Raw genomic sequence first — 27,915 nt, forward strand, 5'->3', positions numbered from 1 at the left:
ACCCCCCCTAAAAAAGTTACCTTTAAGTGATGAGACTGAAAATACTTTTCGTGGAATCCACAACAGGAAATAATGAATAGAAACTTTTCGTCGAAACGTTTTTAGCTATTCTGGAAGATTTGCGCGGAACTAACGACAAGGCTCTATATTGGCTTTCCCTGAAACAGTATACATCACACACACACAAACAATTTCCAACAAAAAGAAACTCTCTAAACAGTCCTCTCCATATATTAATAAAATTTGTCAAAAATGATAGTGCTATAACATAAACAAGTAGCAAAATTGGTTTTTATTATCTTTTAAACTTTCTCAGAAGTTCCAAAAGACGTCGGCAACCCATTGTGCCAAATTACGGAAGAATTGTCTCTGTTTCACAGTCCTCTTCTGCTTTTGTTACGATTTCTAGCACTTCTCTTTTAATCTTATTCTGGTACTTCCTTGGCAATGCTTTGGCTGTTTCACAGATACTGGCAAAGAAGAGGTCTAAATCGTTCGGTTCTTTACCCGTAAAGGTTATAATTTTATTTTGTGGCTCTAAATCTCTGGATGGTCTGGAAATTTCTCGGCTCTGTAGTAGTTCCAGGTGCTTTTGCTCGTACGATTTGTCCACAGTGTTTTCCACATGGCTGATAATAGGCTGGATGTCATTGTCGCTAGAATGACGTTTTCGTTTGTTTGTCCGCTGAGGAGAAGCTGGTGGTTCTTCAATCGGAGGATTTTCGGAGATACAATCACTTGCACTCAGTTCTTCTTCAAAATCGGTTGTCACTTCCGATTTGATAATCACATCGTCTATTGCTTCGAAGCAATCACTGTAAATAGTGATTTCCTCACTGTTCCTAGAAGAAAAAGAACACGAAAATGTAATGGAAAATACTTTATGTAAATGAAACGTAATGATGGATCCTTACAAGAAAAGAATGTAACATAATAACGCAATCCCTTCTTTTCCTACTAATCGTACAGCTTGAAAACGAGGAGAGGAAAAATACGCGGTATATACGGTTTCTAAGGAGATGGCTTCATCTTAATTTTTAATGTACGGCAGATTCAATGCGAAGGTCAACAACAAAACAGTGTTGCCCGTAACAATAATTTTACGGCTTATAATTTTATTTCTAAAAGTGTGATGAATATCGCGGCCACACAAAAAGTCGTGGCGGGCCGCGGGTTGGCTACTGTTGATATTGATATAGTGTATAGCGGACAGTCGCGGGCTTACAAGAATAGCGTACGGGGTTAAGAACCCCTGACTTAGATGATAAACATAGAGCATTTAAAAGAATACATAAAGACACATATTATTATATTATGTATTGGAAAGGATTTATCAATTTCAACAATACTCTTTTTATTTACACAACACCAATTTGCATACATTTTATACTATTACCATATATCAAATGTTTCTAAATCATACCCTTAAAAAACTAAGAGGGCAAAATACGTAAGGGGGAGAAATATGCGACTAAATAGGACTATGTAAATTATGTAATTTTACAAATAAAAAAAATAACGTTGTTAATTAGTTACGTATAAAATAATATACGCTAGTTACACAATTAAGTTAAAAAATTCTATATAAAATTTACGTATCTTTATAAAGAACAAAAAATAATACAGTTTTTAACAAATTATACATAAAATAGCTTAAATTAGTTTAACAATAAAATTTAAAAAGATTTTATGCCAGAAATAGAATAAATTACGTTAGAAGTATCTTTTATGACGCCCAGACGATGCAGTGGTTAGAAGAGCTACTGCGGCATAGAAGTCGCTACCGCCCCCCCAGTAGGCTCTGGATATTTGTAAATGTATAGTGTCTTTGCGGCATGCGGGCACTCGAATATGACGAGACGAAAGTCCTCTCGAGAAGTTGGTGGTACGGCAAGAGGGATGAGAGACCCTCTGACACATTCCCCTGGGGTGCTCTGCATCGAAATTGGAAGCGGAACTGAGCGAAGTCGTACGGTCACCTGCATGGTGTTCTTACGACAGGCGCAATGTCGCTCTTCTTGCCACAATGAATTTCGTGGGCTTGTTCTGATGTTACTGTCAAACAACACATCACAGCAACACATCTTTTGTTAATCAAACTAATGGCAGGGATGTTGATAAAAATTACCGGTTGGGTTATATTGTATGATTTGAATAGATTATTAAAACAAAAATGGATATCAATTTCACCGCTTATCTACAGCTGATAATCAGGTTGTGGTCCGCAAATAGATCACACGTATGTGGCAGTATACTGAACTGATATATCATTTTAAATTAAACTCAGTATACATTGGCGTCCATCAAGGTGCTATCACCGTTGACGTATAAGGGTTATTGGTGGTCAATAAACTTACTGGTGCAGGATAGAAGAATAAAGTTAGATCTATAATTAAAATTGAGATGTATCCATTCTCGTTAAGGACGACCTGCTTGCCAACACGTTTTTTGTCATTTGTGTTCAACCCAAAAGTCAATGGTTTGGTATCGTGCAGTAAATTTAGAAAGACATTTAAATTAATTTTGAGCAAACTCAGCCTTTCGTAGCTGTTGAGATTACTTGCGACTTACAGATTGAGAGCTCAGTTCATGACAGCTGTATGAGTCGGTGATGCACATTTAGGCAAGTATTTTAGTTAAAATTAAGTCGACCTGTTAAGACCTCATTTGTGACTATCAGTGCTGTTGCCGATGACCTACAGTTTGAGGACTAAGGGTGAGCTGAGTTGAGATCAACCAGTGGGTCCATGGTCTGAGACAATATACTGCATTTAGATAAGCTTTAAAATTAAAATTAAACTGAACAGCACTAATGCGCATTAAAGTTACTGGTGATACAAAAAACGTATCAGTTTTTTAAGCATTGCGAGCGGTGGCATGAGCAGTCACTAGTGGCTGAGAAGTCGATGGCCACTAGGGATCAGCTCATATGGGGCAGTACCATTAAATTTAGAAAGATGTTTAAATAAAATTAAGTTGGAGCTCCGGCTGGCCGTTAATGCTTTTGTTTACAGATGACCTACGGCTTTAGGGTCGCTTAGTAGTAATCTCTGGGTTATCGATGGGGAGGCAGTGCAGCAGATTTGGATATGTTTGAAAAGGAAGTACAGTAAATGTTAAAGCTTACGGCCACCAATGACTTACAGGTTGACAGTCACTTTAGACCAGGGATGGCAAACGCAAGGCACATGACAGGTATTTAGGTGGCACGCCACAGGTACATTGCGAAAAAAAAAAAAAAAAAAAAAAAAAAAAGGCGGGGGAACAGTTTTGTAGCTCCCGCTCTACTGTGTCGATTGACGAAATTCAAATTGCGTTTTTCATGTCTCGAAAGCGCGACTTAAGATATATATATATATTAGGTTTATATATAGCATTATTCTATCATACGTATTCTCACACAAAATCGGACTTTTCTGAAATAACATATACATTTTTTTCCACATTTCGATTCTACGACTCAAATTATGCTTCGATATTTAATTTTGTCATTTTTGGTGAGAAATTTAAAAATGTATCTTGGCGGATTTTTTTCAGTTTGCGCCAAGAATAATTCACTTGGCGGAATTTTTTATTTATAGCAACCTACTTACTTTCCTTATTTATCATTGATGCACGAAAGGAAAAAAGGCCCATCGCTCATTTTTTCAAAGAATTTTAACAAAGTGCGTAAACCACATTTTCGTTATTATCGATTATATTAAATACGCCAAATTTCAAAACGCGCCAAAATGTAAATTCACGTATATCCTAAGAAATTTGGAATAAAAAAAAACTCTACTTTTCTGCTGATATGCTTAGAAATACATTTACTTTAAGATGATGTAAAAATACAAAACTTTTTTCGAAAAATTTATAAAAAATATTTAAAACTACAAATTTTTAAATTAAATAATAAAAAATGTACGAATTATATTTGGATTAAGCCTAAATTTCGCATTATGGAAGAAGGAATCAAGAAAGTTTAATAAAAAAGAGATATTTATTAAATATATGTGCAATGTTCCCTCACCACTTCACGCTTCATGTTTTGCGGCTTCAGTGCTTCGCGGGTTTTTCCAAAATATTCTTCAAAAAACAAAAATGAAAAAATACAACCATGTAGGCAGCCACTTTGTGGAAAGGAGCGTTGTTTCATGTTGATGCGCGCGCGAGAAGGATCCCTGCATGTCAAACAAAGAGATGAGTTGACTCAGAGTACATACCACGGGCTCTCATAGAGGCCATAAATTCTAGCTGGAAGAAATTATGCCCGAACGTGGTACACGACTATCCAGGCTTCACTCCTGAAGAAGTTCATCACTCAGCGGTGGAAAAGGCGGTGAGGCTGGCTCATATCATAAGGAATGGAGGATTTGTCGACATTACAAAAGAAGACATCAGCGCCCTTGTAGAGACATTAGGCATATTTTTGGAAGCAGAAAAGATGAAAAATAGCAAACGCCTTCGCCGGGAATCGAACCACGGACCTCTGCATAGCGGCCCAGCGTGCAGAACCACTACACCACGAAGGCACGCCAAGAAGGTGGGAGAAATACCTTACATACTCACCCTTTTAAAGGGCGACTGGGGTTTTTAGGGGACCCAATCGCCAAATCCTGGGTGCGGAGAATCGTCAACCAACACCCTTTTAGTTCGGGCGCCACTGTTGAGACATTAGATATTTTGTTGGAAGCAGGCAAGATGAAAAATGAGCAATGCCTTCGCCGGGAGTCGGGACCTCTGGAATACCGGCCCAGTGTGCAGAACCACTACACCACGAAGACACGCCAAGAAGGTGGGAGAAATACCTTACACTCTTATCGATTGCCACTCGGACCCACTAACCGATGAAGACCTCCCTGAGATGACAAAGTCTGCAAGTGAGGAAGAAAACGAAGAATAAGACGAAGAAGAAACTGAAAAGCGTGGCTTTAATCTGGAGAATCTGCAACAATTGTGCAACATGGCAAGAAAGATGCAATAATTTGCACAAAGCATTGACGACAATATGGTTCGAGCTGTCGAGTTCAGCAATCGCGTTGACGCGCAATGTCCTTGACTATCGCAATGTCCTTGTACAGAGGAATTTTGAATCCAGAATACAGACGAATTTGCCATCTCAAGAAAAAACAAAAACAACAACTGCCCATCACCATGTTTCTCTCCAAGCTAAAGACCCCGGCTCTACCGTCAGCGCCTCCAACAGAAGGGTCTCCGAGTGAGCCTAAGGCTTCTACGAGTCAAGTGAGAGCCTCGCCTCCACCACCAGCGCAAGACTCTTCGCCTCTCTCAGGAAGCAATGTTGATTAATGTTTATTACTGTATAAGGTTTTGCAATTAACCTTATTAATTAGCACTGACACGTTTAAGTAAATACGTATACTGTTGTAATTTTTGTCTTAAATGTGTGAAGTATAAATACTGTTTACATATTTAAAACATTCTTGTACTCGCATACACGAAAATTCCTAGGAGCAAATCCTACTTCGCGGTTTTTCAGCTTTCGCTGAAGGTTCTGGTCCCCATTAACCACGAAAAACGAGGGATCACTGTATATCAAATTCAATTAATATTCAGAAGCTAAAATTTTGAGAGCTAATTTTGAAAACACTGCTAGTGCGACTTTTACAAAATTTGGCAGTTTGGCATAATTTGAGTCATAGAATCGGAAATACGGAGAAAAACTGGCATGTCATTTCAGATAAAGTCCGATTTTGTGTCAGAATACCTATATTACAACAATACTGTATATGAATTTAACATATCTCCTAAGTCGTGCTTTCGAGAGATTAAAAATGCAAGCTGAATTTCGTCAATCGGCCCAGTAGAACGGGATATATATATATATATCTGTCTCTTTTTTAGTCCAAAGGGGGTGTAACAGCTTTAAATAGTATTAAAATCTTGTAGTTTAAATAATTTAAATAGATGAACATTAAGGTATTTGTGAATGAATGGCAATATTTGAAACCAGACTCGAGTGCCACGTGCGACTCTCGCACGAAGAATGTAATTTATTTTTTAAATGTTAGAATTCTTTCTTCTTCTTGTTTTGTATGTCGCCATTTGAGTGCTAAATAAAGTTTTTTCTGTGTTCCATCATTGGAGTTGCTTCATATTGCCAAAGAAGTATCACAGGGGTTTGTCCCTGACTATTGTTTCCGTTTTGCGCTGGTTCACTATAAATGTCCGTTTCACTTTTCAAACTGTTGCCACCAAATTAGAGTCCTGCATTATATTTGAAGAAATTAAATAAAAAATCTGTATAATCTGCATATAATCTGCATGTATATTTCTCGCATTGTGATAATATACCCATCGAATTGATAGATTCGATGGCTCTATCAATCGAATTTTGAATGACGTAATTTTACTGCGAATATGGGTATGTGAAAGTCCAAATTTGAAATTTGGAATTTATTTTATTACCGATTTCATATTTTGTAAAACTTTAGCGAACTTTTGATTAACGAACTCAGGAATTTCAAAGCAAGGAATGGCAACGTTTAAAGAAAAAAACATTTTTATCTCAAGCGCGCGAGACTCTGTATCTGAAATTCTAAAGATATTCTCAGTTTAAAACTACACTGGTTATCATAAATTAAGGAAAAATCACAAAAATAGCGATAACTCCCTCAAAAATAAGCCAAACCGTGTAAAATTGGAATATGTTGTCAAATAAGAGTAGCAGTGGCGTAGCGAGAGGGGGGCAAGGGGGTGCATGATGCCCCGGGCGCCGCTCGTACAGGGGCGCCAAATGGTCTCCAAACAAGATTTTCCGGAAAATTTCTATTTTTATTTTGATCGATTTCTGGCAAATATATTTAAAATTAATAACTATTGTAATATAATTAATTATTTTCTTGATTTGTGTGATAAAATGTGTAATAAAATGTTTGCAGTACATCAACCAAAACGTTCTTTCTGATCACTTTATTTCTCCAAAGTAGAGATATATATTTAAACGAAATGCACGTATATCTCCCGCTTTTTATTTTAAAACGATAACACGACCTTGTCCCGAATTTCTCAAATATATCCAGTTTCCAAAATCCAATTCCATAATCTGGAAATGACATTTTTTGAGATTCGTAACGCTTCCGCTACAATGGATTGCGTTTGACTCTCCTATAAACGGCTGATGGCCTTCCTGGCTACCAATTCAACTAAGCCATCTTCCTGAGACGTTGTATATTAACTTCTACGAAGCATTTAACGCATGTGAATTGTTTTTAATCTTCTATTACAAAAGGAATACTGCAGGTCGTTCCTTACTCCTTATCTAAAACACATAGTTTTCGACGTCACAGACTAAATTTGCATATTCCCAACTTTGTAAACGTTATAATTTTCCTTTATAATCTCTTCTATTTTCTTTTGTTCAAAAATGTTATCGATTATATGGTTATTTCATACCGAACCCACAATATCCCCTAATTGTTTTGAGCAGTGAATGTGACTGCATGACGTTACTCCGCAGTAGAAAAGAAACAGAACCTAAAACTCCACTACATATCTATAGAGAATATGTTTTTCCAAACCTAAGAGTCGCACTTTAAATACTACTTACTATGAACGTTCGTTCAGCAAATTAAAATAAATTTTCACATATTTACAATCAAAGGTGGGACAAGATCTCCTAAGTCATCTAGCATTTTTAAGTGTGGAAAGAGAAAAATTTGGAAGGATCGACTTTGATGAAGTAAATGATAAATTTGCTTCATCCAAGGTAAGAAAAATGTATACACAATAATTAATTTTATTCATGTATTATATTATTATTAATAAATATAAGAGCGCGACCAAGTCGAGGTGCACGTGATTGAAGCGAGATGAGGACAAATTAAAATTTTTAAGTTGGTTGGTAGTGTGTCTGACAATTTTAGATCTTTGGCACTCCAAGCATGAACGTATCCAGTTGGCTATGTCCTTTTGCATGCTAGGCCATACGAAACGTTTCTATATAAGTTTCCTTGAAGCCTTGATGCCAGGATGTGACAGACGATGTAACTGACTAAAAATGGCATGGCGAAACCCGGAGGAACAGTCGACCCGGAGGGAAGTCGAAATCTTGAATCCTGAACATCACAATAAAGTGATTTTCCAGGTGACAGCTGCATAGGCTGCAAGTTGAGATTAGTGGAAGATTTTCTTTTCAAGAGGGTTTGTAGTTCTGAATTCCGGTGTTGTTCATCCGCAAGGGCAGCAAAGTTTATTGGCGAAGGAACGGCTAGTTCTTCAATACGAGACAAGATGTCTGCTACAATATTCTGCGAACCCGCAATATAACAGATATCTTTTGAAAATTGCCCTATGAAGTCTAGGTGTCTCATTTGACGAGGAGAAGCTTTATCCGAACGCTGTTGAAAAGTATAGATTAAGGGTTCGTGATCTGTGAAGATCATGAAAACGCGTCCCTATAGCATATGCCTATAGCATATAATATTTCACAGCTTCATAATTTCCTAATAATTCGCGATCGTAAGTGCTGTATCTGGTTTGTACTAGTAAGAGTTTTTTAGAAAAATATGAAAGGGGTTTCCATAATTCTTGACCTTTCTGTTTTAAAACTGCTCCTATACCTGTCGTTGATGCGTCAACGTGTAGAGATATTAAGTTATTTTTTGGAAGCAGAAGAGATGAAAAATATGCAACGCCTTCGCCGGGAATCGAAACGCGGACCTCTGGAGTACTGGCCCAGAGTGCAGAACCACTACACCACGAAGGCACGCTAGGAAAGCGGAAGAAATACCTTATATACTCCCCTTTTTAAAGGGCGACTGGGGTTTTTAGGGGACGCAATCGCCAAATCCTGGGTGTGGAGAATCCTCATTCAACACCCCTTTTATTTCGGGCGCCACTGTAGAGACATTAGGATATTTGGAAGCAAGAGAGATTGAAAAAATAGCAATCGCCTTCGCCGGGAATCGAACCGCGGACCTCTGGAGTACCGGCCCAGCGTGCAAAACCACTACACCACGAAAGCACGCTAGGAAAGCGGGAGAAATACCTTATAAACGTAGAGTGATAACGGTTTAGATGCGGAAGGATACTGCAAATTTGTTGCCGAAATTAAATCATTTTTGCATTTTTGGAACGCTTCGCGAGATTCTGCGGTCCAGGTTATAACACGTTTATCGTTTTTCTTGATTCCAACCAAAAAAGAATTTAGAGGTGCTTGTATGGTTGTTGCATGAGGTAAGAAACGTCGATAAAATTTGAGCATAACAAGAAATCTTCTTAAGTCGTTAGTCCTTCACTGTAGATGGTTCGGGCATATCGCGGATAGTGGTGACTCTATCTGGAAGGGGTCGAACGCCATCAGAGGAAATTTCATGACCAAGAAAGCATACTCTTGGTTGGCCAAAAACGCATTTGGATGAATTAAGACTGACACCGTACCTTTGAAAACGTTCAAAAACTGTTCTCAAATGTGAAAGGTGTTCTTGCTCTGAAGAGGAGGCGATTAAGACGTCATCAAAATAAGGTACACAAAAGTCGAGGCCGTTTAACACCTGGTTCATGAAGCGTTGGAACGTTTGAGCAGCATTGCATAAGCCGAAATCATGACCGGAAACTCAAATAGTCCAAAAGGCGTAATAACCGCAGTTTTTGGAATATCAGTTGGCTTATCGGGCACTTGGTGATACGCCTGCTCAAGATCAATGGTTGTAAAAATAGCTTTTCACTCGAAAACTTGCATACAGTCTTGAATGTGAGGGACTGGGTAACGACCAGGAATTGTAGCTGCATTTAACCAGCGATAATCGCCACTTACCATTTCGTTTTCGAACTAGATGGAGCGGATTTACGCAGGAACTTTTTGAAGGACGGCAAATTCCCTGTTCCATCACGTATTGAAATTCCTCTTTGGCGGCTTTAAGCTTGTCCAGAGGTAAGCGTCTTGGTTTAGCGTCAATCGGAGGTCCGGTAGTTTCAATATAATGTAATACATTCTGCTTGGGTTCGGAAATACCCATAACTGGGCGCGTGTTTGTAGGGAATTCTCTGAGAAGTTGATGTCGTGGGTAGTTACCGGAAATCAGTTTAATGCTCAAATCTTGACTATTGCGAATTACTCCCGGATAAGTTAAGTTGGTTGTGGAATCTATCAAACGGCGATTCTTAAGATCGGCAAGAAAAGAAAATTTTTGAAAAAAATCTGCGCCAATAATAGGACTTGAAACAGTAGCAATCATGAATGGCCATTGGAAGTTGAGGTGCAATTCTAAATCAACAGATATCAGGCGTTCACCAAAAGTTTGAATAGGAGTTCCATTTGCTACATAAAGTTGTAACTTGGTAAGGCGCTTTTGTTCGTGAAAACGTGGTGGAACGACAGAAACATCAAAAGACAAGAACTACAAGAAACCTTAAGCCCGAATTCTTTTCGATGAGAAAAAGGCGTGCAAAATTCCAGCCGCTGTCGTTCACAACTTCGAGCAACAGCCCTTCTCGTTTCCCTGGTCGTTATAACGACACGGTGGGCGGTATTTGTTTGCCTTGTTTCGAAATTTGTGGTGGTAAAAACAAATACTCGGAGGAGGGCTTTGATAACGTTTCCTCAGTTGGCTACGGCGTGTATTTCGACCACGTGATGTGGAGCGGTTGCGCTGAAAAGGTTCAGCTTGGATGACTACTAACTGAGCAACCTGTTTGAACAAATCATCAATATAAGCTTGTAACGCCACAATACCTGGACCAGGAGCCTGCATTACGTGTATTTACGCTGGAATGGCCATCTCGTGAATTTTATCAGCGATTTCGGGAAGATTTTTAAGTGGCTCGCTACTGGCCGCTAAAATGGTTTGCATGTTAGATGGGAGTCTATTCATCCATAATGTTTTAAGAATGTTATCCGTTAGTTTACCGGCGACTAAATCTGACATTTTAGACAGCAAGTGAGAAGGCCTCATATCACCCAACCGTAAATCATGCAACAGCTGCTCGATTTTAACTGTCTCGGATTCTTCATAAACAGAAATTAATTTTTTTGTATTTGTTCGTCGTCGGTGGATTCAAAATTATTTCATGAGCTGATTGCAGTACCTCTGATTCTAACGCGGCTATCACTGTATAAAATTGAGTTTCGTCGGCAGTAATGTGACTCAACTGCGCATCCAATTGAATGAACCATAAACGATGGGTCTCGGCGAGAAAAAAGCGGTGGCTTAACTGCCACTCGCGCCAATTGCGAAGCAGCATCGTTGTCAACCACTTTAGATCAATCAAATATGCACAATAATAATATGTATAGAATATGCACAATAATAATATGTATAGAATATGCACAATAATAATATGTATAGAATATGCACAATAATAATATGTATAGAATATGCACAATAATAATATGTATAGAATATGCACAATAATAATATGTATAGAATATGCACAATAATAATATGTATAGAATATGCACAATAATAATATGTATAGAATATGCACAATAATAATATGTATAGAATATGCACAATAATAATATGTATAGAATATGCACAATAATAATATGTATAGAAAAATAATCAATATGTATATAGTGACACAGTTTCTTGGTATTTGAAATCAGAGATATTGGAGGCTCAAATGCAGCAGACGATATATATATCCGCTGAAATTATGACAGAAATATGTTGACTCACCGGAATGCGGTAAAAAGCTTGAAATGACAGGTGGATGTCTTACTTCATCTCATCACACTGGATAACTTACTGTTGCTCAGAATGTAAACATATAAACTCCATATTCGTGCAACATTGAAGGTTGCTATTCGTAATAAATACGTGTCACCAATTATGGTAGTACAATTTTTTGAGACAAATCGTTAAACAATTATAACAATTGAATGGAATAAACATCATTTTTGTTTTTGGTTGCTATGGTTTATCAGACTGGCAGAGTTGAGTTGTAGTAGGCAAGTTGCCACATATCTATTTATCTATAATGTATATTAAACTTTTAATTGTTTAAAAACTGTACTTTTTAAAAACACTTATATAAATATGTAAAATAAATAACACCTTTTTAACTAATTCTAGATCATCGTATGTCAGATTTTTCCGCCGACACAGATGCATTTCCGAATCCAAGGCTAGTGCAGTTAGGTAGTGACTAATCTTAATATATTTTTGAGTATTTTATGGCAGATTCAGCATTTTATTATTATTTGCATTATTTTCTTATTACGAATATATTCTATACACTATATTACTGAAAGTTTTTTTGTGGGGGGCGCCAAAACGTTATTTTGCCCCGGGCTCCAGTTATGCTTGCTACGCCACTGAAGAGTAGTTGAGTAAAACTGCGAGATGCAAATTAGTGGCGCTGCTTTCGGAATACGTCATCTGCGAGGAGCATAAAAGTCCATGTTTGAGAGCAAGCCCACATATTTCACTGTGACAGTGACATCAGAAATATGAGATAGCCAATTCGTAACAATAACCTCCAGGCATCATTTGCCTGCAGAACTGCGATGCAGAGCCATTGGGAGGCTAGAGGCAGGACAAAGTCAAACAGAAGTGGCCAGATGACTAAATGTGAGTCCTTCTATGGTTCATAGACTTTGGAGGCAATTTCCAACCACAGATTTGGCATCTAGGAGGTTCAGCCAAGGACACCCAACTGCTACGACGAACGCCGATGACCGATATTTGACATTATGTGCACGCATGAATAGAACCGCTACTCCGACTCTTCTTAGATCTTCCCTTGCTGCAGCCACCGGAAGGTTCATGTCAACGTCAACTGTGCGTAGAAGGCTTCACGAAGGTGGTCTGTATGCGAGGCGACCAGCCATTTGTGTGCCGCTCACGTCACGCCATAGGAGGAACCGTTTTCAGTGGGCACGAGAACATGTCCACTGGACGCCTGATCAATGGAGGGCGGTTCTCTTTGGATGAGTTCAGGTTTACTCTAGAAAGCGATAGTAGACGTTATTTGATATGGAGAGAACCTAGAACCCGTTATCATCCGTCAAACATCCGTGAAAGAGATGCATACGGAAGGGGCAGTGTCTGTATTTGGGGTGGCATCTCTTTGGGTTGACGCACAGACCTCCATGTCTTTCCAAGGGGAATCGTGAATGCTCAGATTTATAGAGATGACATCCTCGATGTTTATGTGCGCCCATATGCCGGGGCGACAGGTGATGTTTTCCTGTTACAGGACGACAACGCAAGACCACATAGGGCTCGTATCGTAGATGATTATCTTCAACAGGAAACGATTATGCGCATGGAGTGGCCAGCTCGATCCTACCGAGCACGTTTGGGATGCTTTAGGGAGACATCTAGCTGCTCTAAATCCGCCCCCTCAGACCCTTGTCGCGCTTGCAACTGCTTTGCAAGAGCAATGGCTCTCGCTTCCTATGCAACTGATAGACCGCATAATTGAAAGCATCACACATCGCTGTATGTGCTGTATTGCTTCTAGAGGCGATCATATTCCATATTGAAGGTACTTTTCCTATAACAAAGTGCCACCTTCGATTTGTTCATTTTATACATGTGCTAATTTCTATACTACCATATTTGTCAGGTAATTTCTTTTTATGTTATTTGATACCTTACTATGTATTGTATATTGTGGGTAAGTTTCATTAAATTCTACATGTAACTTTTCCAGTAATCGTGAATTTTGTGATTTTTCCTTAATTTATGATAACCAGTGTATGTTGCGATATTGCTCTTGAACTGAATTTTATGGTTAAAGTGAGAAGAACGTGATATTTAATAAATAAAGGTAACAGACTCAACAGCTGAAACTTCTAGTTATTTTTCTGAAGTTACGCGGTAAATAAATTTTTGAAATATAGTTTAATCTGTTAATGATACTCAAAACTATTCACATATTCTGAAGCTGCTGCACTGATATGGCCGTTCTAAGGCGTCCTTGAGCTTCAGTATTACATATTATTTTTGCAGCAATTCCTTCAGCGGTGGGTGGCTACCGGCGTTCAAAAGGCATAATTTAAAAAGGAAAATAATTTAAAAAGGTAAATTTAATGATGCGTTTAGGAGGCTTAGTAAAAAATAAATAACAAAAATCCTTATAATGTAAAAACGTAAATAAATGCACTCAAAGCCTTATTCTCAACGCAAAAAGCACAACCTAAACAAAGAAAGGTGATGTACATATTGGCTTTTCCGGCTGCCCACTTCGAGCGCGCTCCACCACATCCTTACTCTCGGGTGGCGAACATTTATTAGCATCTCCTTGAGCGCGCACCACCACCACCTCTTCCCTCTAGTTTACTCTTTCTCCTCACACACACAACCCTGCAATGCCCTACATCGATGCCCGATGACACAATGTACCTGCCACGTTATATTATAGCTGCAAACATCATTTTATAAATAATTAAATACTGTAAATATGAGTTTTCATAAAATAAAATAGTCTACGTTTTTCTAAATAAGCTAGAATTTTTCAAAGGACGAACAGCTAAAGTTCAATGGAAATTTTACATTTACAACGTAAAGCAATTTTATTCTTTTATGAACTTTATAAGTTACTTGTGGTCTACGGGGACGGCATGAAACTCTTGCTGCACAATTTTTGCTCCAATCTAGTTAGGGCATTTATATGAAAACTTTTGACGGCACGCGGTATTGATTACATAGGTACCAATCAAAATAACTTTTCAAGAAAGAGATCAGAAAGAGATTTCAAAATTCCAAACACTTCTCCAACTTTATAGAAAATTCATTAATAACACGAATCCAACAGACACATTTGAATGAATCATTTTCGCATTTCAAATGGGACGGCTGATAAATGATCTTAATGAATTACAATTAAAGTACAATATTAGATGGAAACGCTTTACGAGAAAATGAAATGAAAATTTTCGAATTCACTTTTCAGATGCGCTGCTGATTAAACGTTGATCTAAATTGAGCTCATTTATTAAAACATCCTTCATCTTGAACGAACGGTCAGAAAATGTGTATTCCTTGTGAAATTTACAAATTATCAGCTATGGATGAGCATATTACGCAGCTTCGTACACTTTGTTTTTTTTTTCAAAGATAAATATGAAAAAATACTTTGAGGTTTAACAGACGGGTTAGAGTTAGACGGCAAAAAATTGCTTGTATCTGTTCTTAAAGCGACTGCTTTGAAATTTCTACACGAAAAAATGGAACCCCAAACCCGCTTATAAGTACGTTAATTGATCGATTTCCGAGATAACGTAAAAAGAATATGTTAAAACGTAAAAAGAATATGTATGTATAATATAATGAATAATTTTTTGCAATTATAAGGCGTCATTCTTTTTCTTCCGTAAAAAATCGCCAAACTGCGCCAAGATGTAAATACTCAAGTTAACTCTTAATTAATATCTAGCTATCAAATTAGTACGAAAAATACAGATCTAAATGCGTATCCATTTTATTAATTTAATAATATGCTAAAATATATATATATACTATAAATATAAAAATATATAAGGTGAATATGAATTTTACCTTTTTGGTATTCAAACGTGAATTTCAATCATAGAAAATTCGAGAAAAATTAAAATAAATAAATAAAAATAAAAAATAAAAATATTTGAAAGGTTTCAGATTTTAACGGCAGCACAAAAGGTTTTGTTAGGATTTTTTACCCTCTCGCTGAGCTCGCAGTCTGTTACTCTGCATAAAACATTCACTCTTCATAAAACATTTTTTTTTCTTTTTAGCTTTATTATTAAACATAATTTCCTTCGCACTTACGGCACAATGCGATGGTAAAATTACAAAAAAAATTTTAAAGCAGTATAGCAATATACGTTTAGAATTCTCCATGCAGCGTTAAGCATTGGCATGCACTTTTTTTTTTTTTTTTTTTTCAGACTTTTCTCAGTCGATCATATCAATGCTCAGCTTAAAATTTTTTGGTTCCTTTATTATTTATGGTTTACTTTGTTTATTAAATATCCCGTCCTTGGCGCTTACGCCACGTAAAATTCGATTCAACAGGAAAATGACAAAATATTTTAAAACAACGTATCTTTAGAATTTCTGATAGACAGTCTCGAGAGCTGGAGACAAAAATGTTTTATCTTATTCCGTACAGTGTTGCCATGGCTCGCTTTAAAATCAGTCAGTTTAATAATAAAAAATTTGTTAAAGTTATACAAAATATGAAATAGATAATAAAACAAATTCGAAATTCAAAATAGGGGCTTCCAGGTCAACATGTTTGGGTGGAGGATTATGTTATTCAGAATTTAATGGCTCAAGGTCCTGTTGTTTTTTCGCAATGAGAGAAACATGCACACATTCATGCAAATTCCTCACTATTTAATTTGTTTAAATACAATACGGGGCGGTAATATTTGATGAGAACGATTTGAAAAGTGGTACAACACAGTTAAACGTTTCGCGCAAAATGCCGTTTCGAAACTAATATCCCATTTGAGAATCCCTTCAGGGTTAAAAGAACTTTTTGATTCATAAATTACAGATATGTTCATTATCAGTTCAGCCATTATTAGTGGCATTATTAGTATTATTATTTCATTATCAGTGAAATTAGAACATTCCCATACTTAGATCACTAAAATGTAATACTATTTCAGAAATGTCTCGAACTTGCTTCTTATGAAATATTATTCATTCACTGTAAAGTTAGTTATAAATTTAAGTTAATCCTTTAATTAAATTATTCGTTCAGCCTTTTTAAACATTTAGTTAAAATCAAAATTAATAAAATGTTCCCAGTTTACATAACTGAAAACTGACACACTAATCTTACGGCGTCTACCATTCACTAAGCTTAGCTCTTAATTTAATTTTCATTTTCAACTGTATTTTATTTTTACACTGCTCACCTTTTGGGTTTCAAGTATGGCTTCACAAATTCCATTATCTTTTCGTATCGCCACGGCTTCATATTATTCCTATTCTTGCGTATGGAAAGAGCTTGTCTGTAGCAGTCTCTCGCATTTTTCCATTCTCTTTTCAATTCAGCACCTAAAAGATAATTTAGATATCAATATATATGATTTTTAGTTATGGTATAAGAATGTATGATGAGGAAAAAAATATAGTACTTGAATATCATCCCTGCTTTTGATAACTCTGAAAGCCGTTAAGAATCCTTCCAAAAAGATCGGATTTAATTTTTTTCCCCTTTTTTCTCTCCTCTTAATGTTCCTTTATAGAGGCGGATGTCTTTTTTCTTTTTTTAAATTTCAACTTTAAACTAATTACAGCAAACGCGTATCTTCATTGCATCAACTTTTTTTTTTATAATGACCCACTCACAGCTTTGAAGTTATCAGCATAATGTATGATCGTCACCCACCAGCGGCCGAGCAGGAAAAGCCGCTGAACACTGGTAGTTCAAGTCTTGGTGAAGGGGCAGGTAGCATCGGCGTTTTCGTGGTTTTCCCCATGTGTTACGCATGGAGGTAGGAAGTAAGATGGAGTCGCCCTAAACAAGTTTCTCCGTACCCTGCTCTGAAGCACCGGCGATCCCTACGTGGTGACCAAAACATTGGGTCATTTACCATTGAGTTCTATAGGATTTGACGCGTTCGGGTGTAAATATTTTGTAATTACGTCACAAATATACATATAAATGTATATATTTTCTTTTTCTACAACACTTCAGAGTCCTAAGTATGTGAAAACAACATATTTTTAAACAACATTTCATTCTGAACGGAATTAAATGCTATACTTTTCACAGGACAGTTTTCTCAGAATGGTTTAATTTGAATGAAATATTTTCACAAGTTTTCGTTAATTACATTAGAAAAAAAATTAAGGTAATTCGATTTTATTTGGTTAAAGTACAAAAATTAAGATCAAAGTTTATTGTATTTTTAATTAAAATTATGCATTATTTCTTTTCTATTTATAGAGCTTCTTCCTAAAATACTTCCTTAAATACGACATGATTTTTTGGCATCTTTTAAATCGAAAAATGGAAGTCAAATTATAATTAATGCTCTGTTCGGTTCATTTTAAATTAGAGAATTATTAGGAATTAGCGAAATACTTTAAATAGTACTTGACTTTCTCTGAACATTTCTGAAAGGGTATAAAATAAGTTTTTTTTTTTTGAAGTATTATTTAAAACTTGTAACTGAGTTATTATAAAATGTAAGGGGAATAATTCTTTTAATTATACTTATCAGATTTTTTTTTTACCCTTCATTTCAACAATACATATTCCAAAACTCTTTATTACGTTCTTAAGTGCGCATCTCATAGCATTTGCGTTACAATACCTTTTAACAGATTGCTTTCCAATACGAACAATTCTTGCTTAAATAGTTTTATAACGTATTTGTCAACAGGATTTCAATTTATGTTTACAATTCAATATTAAGGTTATTATATATTTATATAACAATTATAATCATTATAAATTAGATACATTTAATCATTAGATTTCTTCACAGTACTTTCACATTTGTTTATAAGTGAATAAATTCTTCATTTCAAATACATTTATAAATAATTTAATGAATATTTGAGTACTTTGTCAAAGGCAGATACATGCTTTTTGCAAGCACATGCATAAATACCCATACATATTTCCTATTTATCATTTCCGGCATGTGCAAATCTTTAATTTCTGTGCATTCACTATATTTTTCGTGTAAAGTAATTTACACTAATTTAGCATACACCCGAAAGTTTTACATAAAAAATATATATGAATATAATTTGAATGAAAATTATAAGTATTATTTTTAATACCCACTTAAAGGTCAGTTTTTCTTCAAAATTACTCCACGATGGCATCTCTCTCTTTAGGCAGATAGCCCTTGCATGCGTTACTCTATTTAATAAAAACTTAATCTGACCTATGAGCCTAATTACAAATATTTTAACATACATAATTTTATATTTACATTTAGCCATCAAGTTTCAAACTTTTCAAATCTTCTAGAAAATAAATTTTGGCAGATCTCTTTTAGCAATTTTCTTAAAATCTATATTTTTGTAGTGCAACAGCTTAGAATTTTATAAAACAAATTCATAATCGAAATCGCTGTTTTTAGTTATCGAAAAATAACCAAGATGTGATTTTTGCGTAAATGTCAGTAAACTATACAAATTGCTATTATCCATTACACTATGAATATTTCTTTCATGCGAGAGTGTCCCTTTTTCGATTTCTATGGAACTGTTGTGTGTCGAAATACTATCAGAATCTTGTCAAGCGAACTTCTGAATGTAAACAAAGAACACCCCGTCTGGTGACCCAAGCTTCAAAGCATTGCTTCACTTCTAGCGCGGAATGGCCCCTCCTCCCTTTCCTACCTCCATGGTGTTACGACAGAAAATTAAGAACTAAAGTTGTCTACCAGACCTACGTAGGTTCAGATAATCAATACGTATAGGAATTGAGAAAAAAGGATAAACTGACTTATCTGGGTAATATAAAGATAGCCATCAGAGAATATTAAAGCCGGTGATTGGTGTAGAAGCAGGAAAACGAACGGGGGTTAATTCACTTATGAATACTTTTATTTTTAAAATAGACAGAACAAAAGTTTTACATCGCTGGGTGCAAGTCATTAAAATAATTAAAAATCCTTTGAAGCTCCCATTCTCAAAATTGTAAAAATATACAAAGTGATCACAAAGTCCCGTTACCCTGTATGTATTGCATAAATGTTTATGAATTGTTGTTTCTTATTGTTGCAGGTGCTGATATACATCTAAATCATTGCTGAGTCCACTTATACCATGGAGGAACGGATCGTAATGAGCACGTGAGCTGAAGAATGACTCCACCCCCATATTAGAAAATCAGTGAGACATATTGAGCATGATTTCGTTGTAGTTGTCCTCTGCCATGATCCCTCATTAATACAGTGCGGCAATTTATGAATTAATGGACACGCGATAGGGGGTAACAATGATCACTCCGTAGTTTAAGACTTTTGCCAGAGCACTTTTATTAAACATGTTTAAAATCTGAAGACAATTTCTAATAAGGTTACTTGATTTTTGCTAGTTCACTGCTGTTCTCTTTGAACATATTTATGAAACATTAATCAGCTTCACAACATCATGTGTAACGTGGTTACGAGTCAGTCTTCCATAAAATGTCCTCCACAGGCATCCCTTCCTTTTTGTGTAGTACCTAATGCCGGAGCACGTAATAAGTGAAAAATATTTTTTGATCGTCTGGTGTTAAAACCCTCTGACTGCTCGATTTGTGAACCGAAATCGCTTCAAAAATTGTGTATTTTTTTTTACATATTTTAAATCTATATATATTTGAGAAATGAAAAATGCAGTTTTTGTTCCTAGAAAATATTTTTTATATAGATTTTTATCATGAGAAACTAAGTTGGCAGAAAAACCAATTTCAGATGCTATCACCAAAAAAAAAAAAAAAAAAAAAAAAAAAAAAAAAAATCTTTTTTTTAAAATAAATTTCAGTCGAATTACAGTTAATTTCTATTTATTGTATAATATAAAAAAGTAAAATGTATAAAATTTAAAAAATACAAAGCGCTGAGGAAAGAATACTTTAGAAATGCAGTTTAGTATGATAGAGTTCAAAACAGGGTTGAAGGCAAAGTCCAACTTCACAGTCTTTGCACCAGATTCAATAAATCTAATTAATAATTAATCTAATTATTAATCTAATCAATAATTCAATAATTTAATTAAATAATCAAGATAATCGCTGAACGTTTTCTAGCAGCCATTTCTGTAAGAAAAAAGCGGCAAAAAGTGAAGTTTGAGCGGAAATACCACGTGCCTTCAAATGCCGCCATTTAGTGAACAACTAAACGATATCTGTTGGCCAAAACGTAAACTAAACGTCTAATACTGTATATAATTTATTTCAATGGTTAAACGGAGAAAAAAAGGGATGCGCTCCTCAATAAAGGAAAAAAAACACATGCCCGCGGAAATCGCGGAATGAGCAGCCAGAGGGTTAAATTTTAGCTAACTCATTTTGTCTTTTTAGCCTTATTGTTAACCAACATTTTCTTCGCACTTACGCCATGTAACAGCATTCACCAGCAAAATTATAAAAATTTTAAAAGCAGCAGGTGTATAGCATTCCCGATAAAATGTTAAGTGTTGGCATACATTTGTCTATTTTTTTCAGTCTTTTCTCAGTTTAGCATATCAATGTACAGTTTTCTTAGTAAGACAGCTTTCAAAACTTCTGTTTCTCATTTTATTATTAACATTTTGTATGTTAACTTTATTTATTAAATATTCTGTTCTTCGTACTCACGCCACATAAAATTCAGTTGGATAGCAAAACCACAAAATATTTAAAAACAGCGTATCTTTAGAATTTCCGATAGACTCTCGCGCGCTGAAGATTGTAATGTTTTAATCCGTACAGTGTTGCCACTGCTCACTTTCAAATCGTTGAGTTTGTTAAAAATTCATTAATGTTTTACAAAACATAAAATTTGAAATTCAAAATTCGGGCTACTAGGTACTCATATTCGGGTGGAGGGCTATGTTATTCAAAATTCGATGGCCGTTGTTTTTTCACGTTGCGTGAAACATAGATACATTCATGCAGACTCTTCATTATTTAATTTCTTTAAAAGTAATGCAGGGCGATAATATTTTGTGGCAACAATCTGAAGAGTGATTCAGACATTTAAAGTAATACCCCGCCTAATCCCGTTTCGAGACTAATAGCCTGTTCGAGCTAACGCCTTCAAGGCTAGAAAACTGTTTCGCTGATCTGCTGAGGTAGAAAATTTATTGCATCATTAAAAGCAGCCAATAAATTTTGGCAGTGTGTCAGGGAGTACCGGTTAATAGACATGTACCGAATAAATAAATAATTCTAAATGAAATTTTTGACCATCTTGTTTGCTACACTTTTTCTGCTTTTAGATTTTGAATCTTATAGAATTGTTTGTTTGGTCATCATGGTTTTTCTTACATAAGCAAATACCAGTTTTCTCGCATTTAATAGCATATTTGTTTTCTAGCTTCCTTTCTTTCACAAAGCTGAACAGTTCTGCTGATGAAAAGTGACTGTTCCTTTGTAATACACGAAGCATATTATAATACAGCTTAACATATCACTCAGAATGACAAGTTGGCAGTTAAATGATGAAAATGTTTTCACTCCACTTTGGTCATAGCCGAAAGGTGGACATTATATGATCGCCTTATATAAGTAGAAGGACTTGGCTCTGTAACTTTAAAATAGGTACTTCAAGGTTGTACCGACCTCCCTCATTTACGATCATAACGCGTGTCGTCATAACCACACAAAAGAGATTGGATTATTTTACGAAATTAGAGGATTCGGCCACTCGCCGCTGCAATCGTGATCATGGTTAAGAGGTAAGCCAGAAGGGGGGAAGGAATGACCACGAGGTACTTATTCTAAAGTAATACACTATGTAGTATCATATTTAGTGACAATAATTATGATTAGCCTTGCAATCTTATTACTGTATTATCATTTCGCAGAAGGGAAGACATAGTTAATAAATGAACCAATAATTATAAATAAACATTATGTTATGCATTCTTAATTGAAATATAAAACCAATCAGATTCCATAAATGTACAATTTAGATTCATCACATATGACCATTAGATAATTATGGGTATAAAATTCAGAGGTTTTACTATTTTCTAATAAATCCATTTACTTTTTTTGTCAACCACTATCTAAAAAATGGTAAATAAATTCAAAAATAACCCGAGAAAAACTTCTTATATTTCACGAATATGAAGAATATTAATTACAAAATGAAACGACATTTAGGAATCTGGCGGTCTATGAGTGCTGTTGTTAGCAATTTGCGTTTTATGGAAGGAAATATAGATAGGTACAATGTATCTTGGCATTCTAAAGCAAACGTCTTAACCTCTGCATATAAATTGCCCCTTGGAACTACATTTACTTCCCAGCAGGACAACGATTCTAAACACACCTCCGAGATTTATTCAAGAATGGTGCCTCTGTCATGTTAAATAGCAGCTTCATAGCACACCCGAGTCTCCAGATTTAAACCCCATCGAACATTTATGGGAAGAAATCGGCCATGAACTCAAATGTATGATGTTAAGAATAAGGTTGAACTAAAAAGCACCGTTCATGACATTTAGAGCAACATTTCGCTTGAAACTAAGCAAAACAACTCCTGGTTGTCATGCATAACATTTGAGAGAAGTCAACAAAGACCGAGAGAGAGCCTACCGACCCTTAAATATAACTTGGTTAACATGCAAAAGATCTTTCATAAACTGTATATACCGTTCGGAAAAAAAAAAATTTTTCCCTCATTACTGGCATTATTTTTTCCTTTAAATTTATTATTTATTATCTTGATATTTTTTCTTTATCATAGTGGCATTTTTTATAGTCGCTTATTAGTGGCATAATTAACGCCTTAACATAGGCACAAAATCTTCTACAAGACTTGTTTCTAATAAAATTTAAAACAACCAAGAAATATTTACCTCTCCCCCAATTTCAAATTAAAAATTGTTTCTTTGTTTACAAAAGTTTGTAAACGGAATAAACTACCGGCATATTTCGATATTCTACCGTTCTTTTGATCGATGCCATTTCGCGAACCCACATTTGCTCATTAGGTATCTCGTACTGAAACTTTATTAAATAATTGCTTAAAAATTATGAAATTTCAAAAAAATACTTAAAAAAAAAAAAAAAAAAATCTCCACTCTTAAAAGCCGACCATTTCAAAAATTCACGAAATATTTCACACTTTTTTACTAATACTAAATTGTTACTGTCAATAATTATATACAATTGCCTCAAATTAAAAGAAGTGTTGTGCGGCTATCATTTTAAACCAAAAACTGAAAACCAAATCTTGGACCAAGCATATCAAATGTCGAAATTGCCAAAACTAAGCACGTTGCATGAAATAGTTTACATGATACATGATTATTTATACATTATAACAGAATATATGATTATTTTAAATATAAAAGATGGATTTTTGAAGAAAATTAAAACATTCGAATATGAGGAAGGTTTTTAAGAACTACAATACATATTAGTATATGTATTAGTATGGATATCCTGTTAATCCTATTAAAACTCTTATTTTAAATCAAAAGCCTGAAATGATTAGTCAGTGAAAAATATATGTCGAGTGCTAAAAACAGGCCTCATACCTCAATTCGGCCCACCAACGGCTAAGCGTTAAAAGCCGTTATGGAAGAATGTAAACTGAACGAGCGTGTGAGGACGAGATTTGGAAAAATAAATAAACAGAATGTAATTGAAAAAAGAAAATTCTTGAATAGCTATGCAACAAAAATTAAGAGGATTGTGAATGAAAACAAGGCTATCATAGGAATAGGACATTAAATATTTTAGTTTTTCTTTTGTTTACGAGTTTCTGTGTTGGGTGAGTGAGTTATGTGTCCGATTATGCTTATGATTTTCCTTATTTTGTATTGAGTTTATTTTTAAAGATACACAATGTGTGTTAATCTGATTTATCTGTATTTTAATCTTTTGTTTTTATCTTTTAACTGTTTTTTTGTTTGTTTGCGTCGGGTGTGCTGCGTTAACCATGAGGCCGATTATGATCGGCCAGGAGGGTTGCAGCATACTCGTAAACCAAATTGCAACGTATTAGCCACGAAACTTAGTAAAATTAGATAACTAGTAGATTTAATTCTGACATAAAAACATCAATTTATAAATCATAACAAATCTAAATTTTATGAAAAATTCATTCGCACCGTTTTATGTATTACGCATGTTTTTTAGCAACTTCCCAACTAAGCTATCTTTACAGACTTATGAAGGAAGGGGAAGGCTTTCAGACGCAGGATACGTTTATTTTTTTAAACCATCAAGTCATATGGAACGCGGTGCCCCTTCCGATCGCAGCGACTTAAACCTGTCTCCGCTCAGTAGTACATCGCTTACAAGTTAGTTCTGAAAGTATATTTTCGCCCCGAGTACAGCTGTGCGAAAATGAACTGCAGGCATACTTACTACTCCGGTTCAGTCTGGCAGCTATGGTTTCCCAGCAAACAGCTTTCTTCATGTTGTCTCTATAATCTTCAGCATCCGTTGCATATATACATGGATAATTCTGAATTTCTAGAATTAGATCTTCCATAAGGAACCTTTTTAAGGCGCAGTTACAACATCGTATTTTTATGAGTCACGAAACGCCGAGCGTCAAAAGCAGCATAACGTAGGAGACAAAAAAAAAACGGCCTTCGCTCTTCCGCCAGGCATATCGGCAAAGCGCATGCGCGTTTGCATCGCGGAACGGGACTACATAGCTGAGACGGGGGGAAGGTTATCGCGCGAGAATACAGTGCGATCGATTCACATCGCCCGCCCTGCCTTTGTTGTTTTCGGAAGGTTGTAAATGGCATGTTGTCAAGATTCGAATCTCACCCGTCACGTGGCGCCCTCTGCTTGGTGGGTAACTAAGGATATTAATATATAGCGAGAGTACTTATTCGTATATTATGAACAAACAGTTTTGTAGCAAGTATCGTTACGCAGAACGGGTAGCTATTATTTTTATTCTAGGATGTTTGGAAACTTGTACCATACTTTGAATAAATTTCTTTTCCAAATTTATGTTTTATTCTATTATTATTCTACAGCAGGGTTCAGTTTTTTAAAATTTGAGTTCCGGAGCCTATGGATGGCTGTTAAAAATAACGAACGGTAATAAATAAAACAACAAATAATTATTGATTAAAAACAAACAATTAAAAGACGCAAATAAATATATATATATAAATTTATGATCATTAGAGAAATAATAAACTAAATTAAACTAATTCGTCATAAAAATAACATGAAATAAAAAAATGATAGATACTAAATTAATGATAACGCATTGTACGCGGTAATGATAGGGAAAAACAAGTTTCGAACCCGTTTCGTTCTTTGTGCCCGTGTGAAATTACTGTTTCCATAGTTTGACTTCTCTTTCTTGGGATAGGTAGAGCCCATAATTATTCTTTTTTTCTGAAGAAATTACATTTCGAAACGAGAAATTTTTTTTTTTTTCCCTTCAGTGTTTAAAGGTTTTCCACGTACTTTGATCTCCCGCAGGAAAGTGAAGTTGCGTTTTTAGTAGTTAGTGTCAATTCATGTGTTTATATCGCGATTCAGTTGCAAAGAACTCTCAGAATTTTCATCTTACGTGAAGCTTTGGTACACTTGGACTGAAATACTGATTTCGTTCAAAAATTAAGCTGTTCCAATGCGGATTCCGGTGTCATTTATTTATTCCGCCATTAGACACTACACGGAAAGAGCGGCATGCCCTGTGGAAGACTTTTTAAAGGAAACTGCATCGCATCCAAGTTGCGCATGGGGGGGGGGCGGAAACAACGAAAGCGCCCATGCAGCCGGATGCCGATCCTCGGACCGAACTACCAGCGTTCAACGGCTTTTACCGCTCGGCCGCCGGTAGGCGATTCCGGTTGGTTGCGGTTCAGTTTCAGCACTATTCTACAGAAAAATATGCTTGTGAAGAAGGGGATCCTATCTCATTCTTTTGTAATGCACTAAGATGTGAAATCGAAAACAATTTGTGCACCTAGGATCACCGTATTTTAAAAAAACCTAACCCAGAATATTTTGTGAAAATTTAAAAGCCTTAATTTTTTTGAGTTAACGCTACAGATGAAATGCTGATTTAAAGAAATAAACAGCAAAGAACTCGATTAACCAAAATACTGTGAAAAGTAGACTGATATGTCGTGCATTTAACACAGTTAAGGCGTTTGAGTACACTATCCTCTATTTAGCATAGTTTTATTAAAGAATCATTAGTTAGAATAACTATTAGTTAGAAATCTTTATTTAAGAATTTAGAGAGTTTGCTTAACTCAGATAGAACACAAACAGAATACAAATCAAAGTTAACAGTCTTTATAAAGATTTAAATCGAGGTGTTGAACAAAAAAAAAAAAAAAAAAAAAAAAAAAACTTACAAGATGCTCATTTATAAGTTTTAAATAGCTTCAGGCTTACCTATTAGGCGATATTATCGGAAGTATATTCCATGAAAGAAGGTAACATGTCGGGAAAAAAAAATGAAACACAAATACAGTGCAAGTACAAAATCTTTTTAAGATTTCTGCATCTAAAAAAAACATACGTAGAATTCTCTGTCGCCAATATATCGTTTGTTTTTGACGCTGCCAGTTTCGTTATGCAAAAGTGACATTAATTTTATTCTAACATAGACCGCGTTCTTTAGTACGTCTATTATGAAGCTGTACTGATGAAATTACACACATGGGTCTAAAAATTTACCTGATTTTATTGTAAAATATATGCATGCCAGTAAAAATATACAGTGGCTCATGAAAGTGTTCGTACACTTACGAGTTTCAGTGAAATATTGCTTTATTCATTAATAAAAATTAATATTTTAGAATGAAATTTTTTAAATAATATCTATACATTTTTCTTAGCAAAATTACATTAATTATTTTATGAATGTATTAAAACTTTTTTTGGAAAATCAATAATAAAAAAGTAACAGAAAATTTACTTCACAAAAGTCTTTTTACGCTTTAGAGAAATCTGCATATATTAGTGAATATTGTAGTATTTCTGGCAGTTAGTATTTTGTACTACATCCTGCAGTATTTCGTGATAGATTTCAAACATGTAGGCATAGAGTTCACCAATTTTTTTATAATATCTGCATCAATGTTCCTCAATTCTTCCATCATTACAGTTTTTAGTTCGGTTTTCGTTTTAATGTTGTGTCTTCGTACTCTAACCTCTCATTCTCTCCAAATGTGTTCTGTCGGGTTTAAATCTGGTTACTGTCATAGTGTTTTCAGAACTTGTAGACAATTATAGACACCCAAAAGGGGAATGTTAAGGACTGTGTACTTAGGATCATTATCCTGATAAACATAAAGTTGTTTCCAGTGTCCAAATTTTGGGTAGATAATTTTAAATTACCTTTTAAAATATTTAAATAAAGAGCATGGG

General features: G+C 35.3%; 1 protein-coding gene across 2 annotated transcripts in view; it reads right to left on the minus strand.

The window, feature by feature from the left end:
* Positions 1-274: 274 nt before the first annotated feature.
* LOC118197359 (uncharacterized) overlaps positions 275-27,915 on the minus strand; it is a 57,917-nt gene continuing 30,276 nt past the window's right edge. Inside the window, exons 1-3 of one of the 2 annotated variants that reach the window (XM_035368859.2) lie at positions 24,925-25,256; positions 16,802-16,943; positions 275-842 (exon numbers count right to left, since the gene is read on the minus strand). In XM_035368859.2, coding sequence (XP_035224750.1) covers positions 353-842; positions 16,802-16,943; positions 24,925-25,051 — 759 coding nt within the window. In that variant the 5' untranslated portion in view covers positions 25,052-25,256 and the 3' untranslated portion in view covers positions 275-352. Of the gene's footprint in view, positions 843-16,801; positions 16,944-24,924; positions 25,257-27,915 lie in introns of those variants that run through there. The other variant, XM_085807655.1, reaches the window with a different exon arrangement.

Source organism: Stegodyphus dumicola, chromosome 1, assembly GCF_044657685.1.
Source record: "Stegodyphus dumicola isolate Sdum_Otavi_A_Nest chromosome 1, ASM4465768v1".
In the NCBI taxonomy this organism is placed as follows: domain Eukaryota; kingdom Metazoa; phylum Arthropoda; class Arachnida; order Araneae; family Eresidae; genus Stegodyphus; species Stegodyphus dumicola.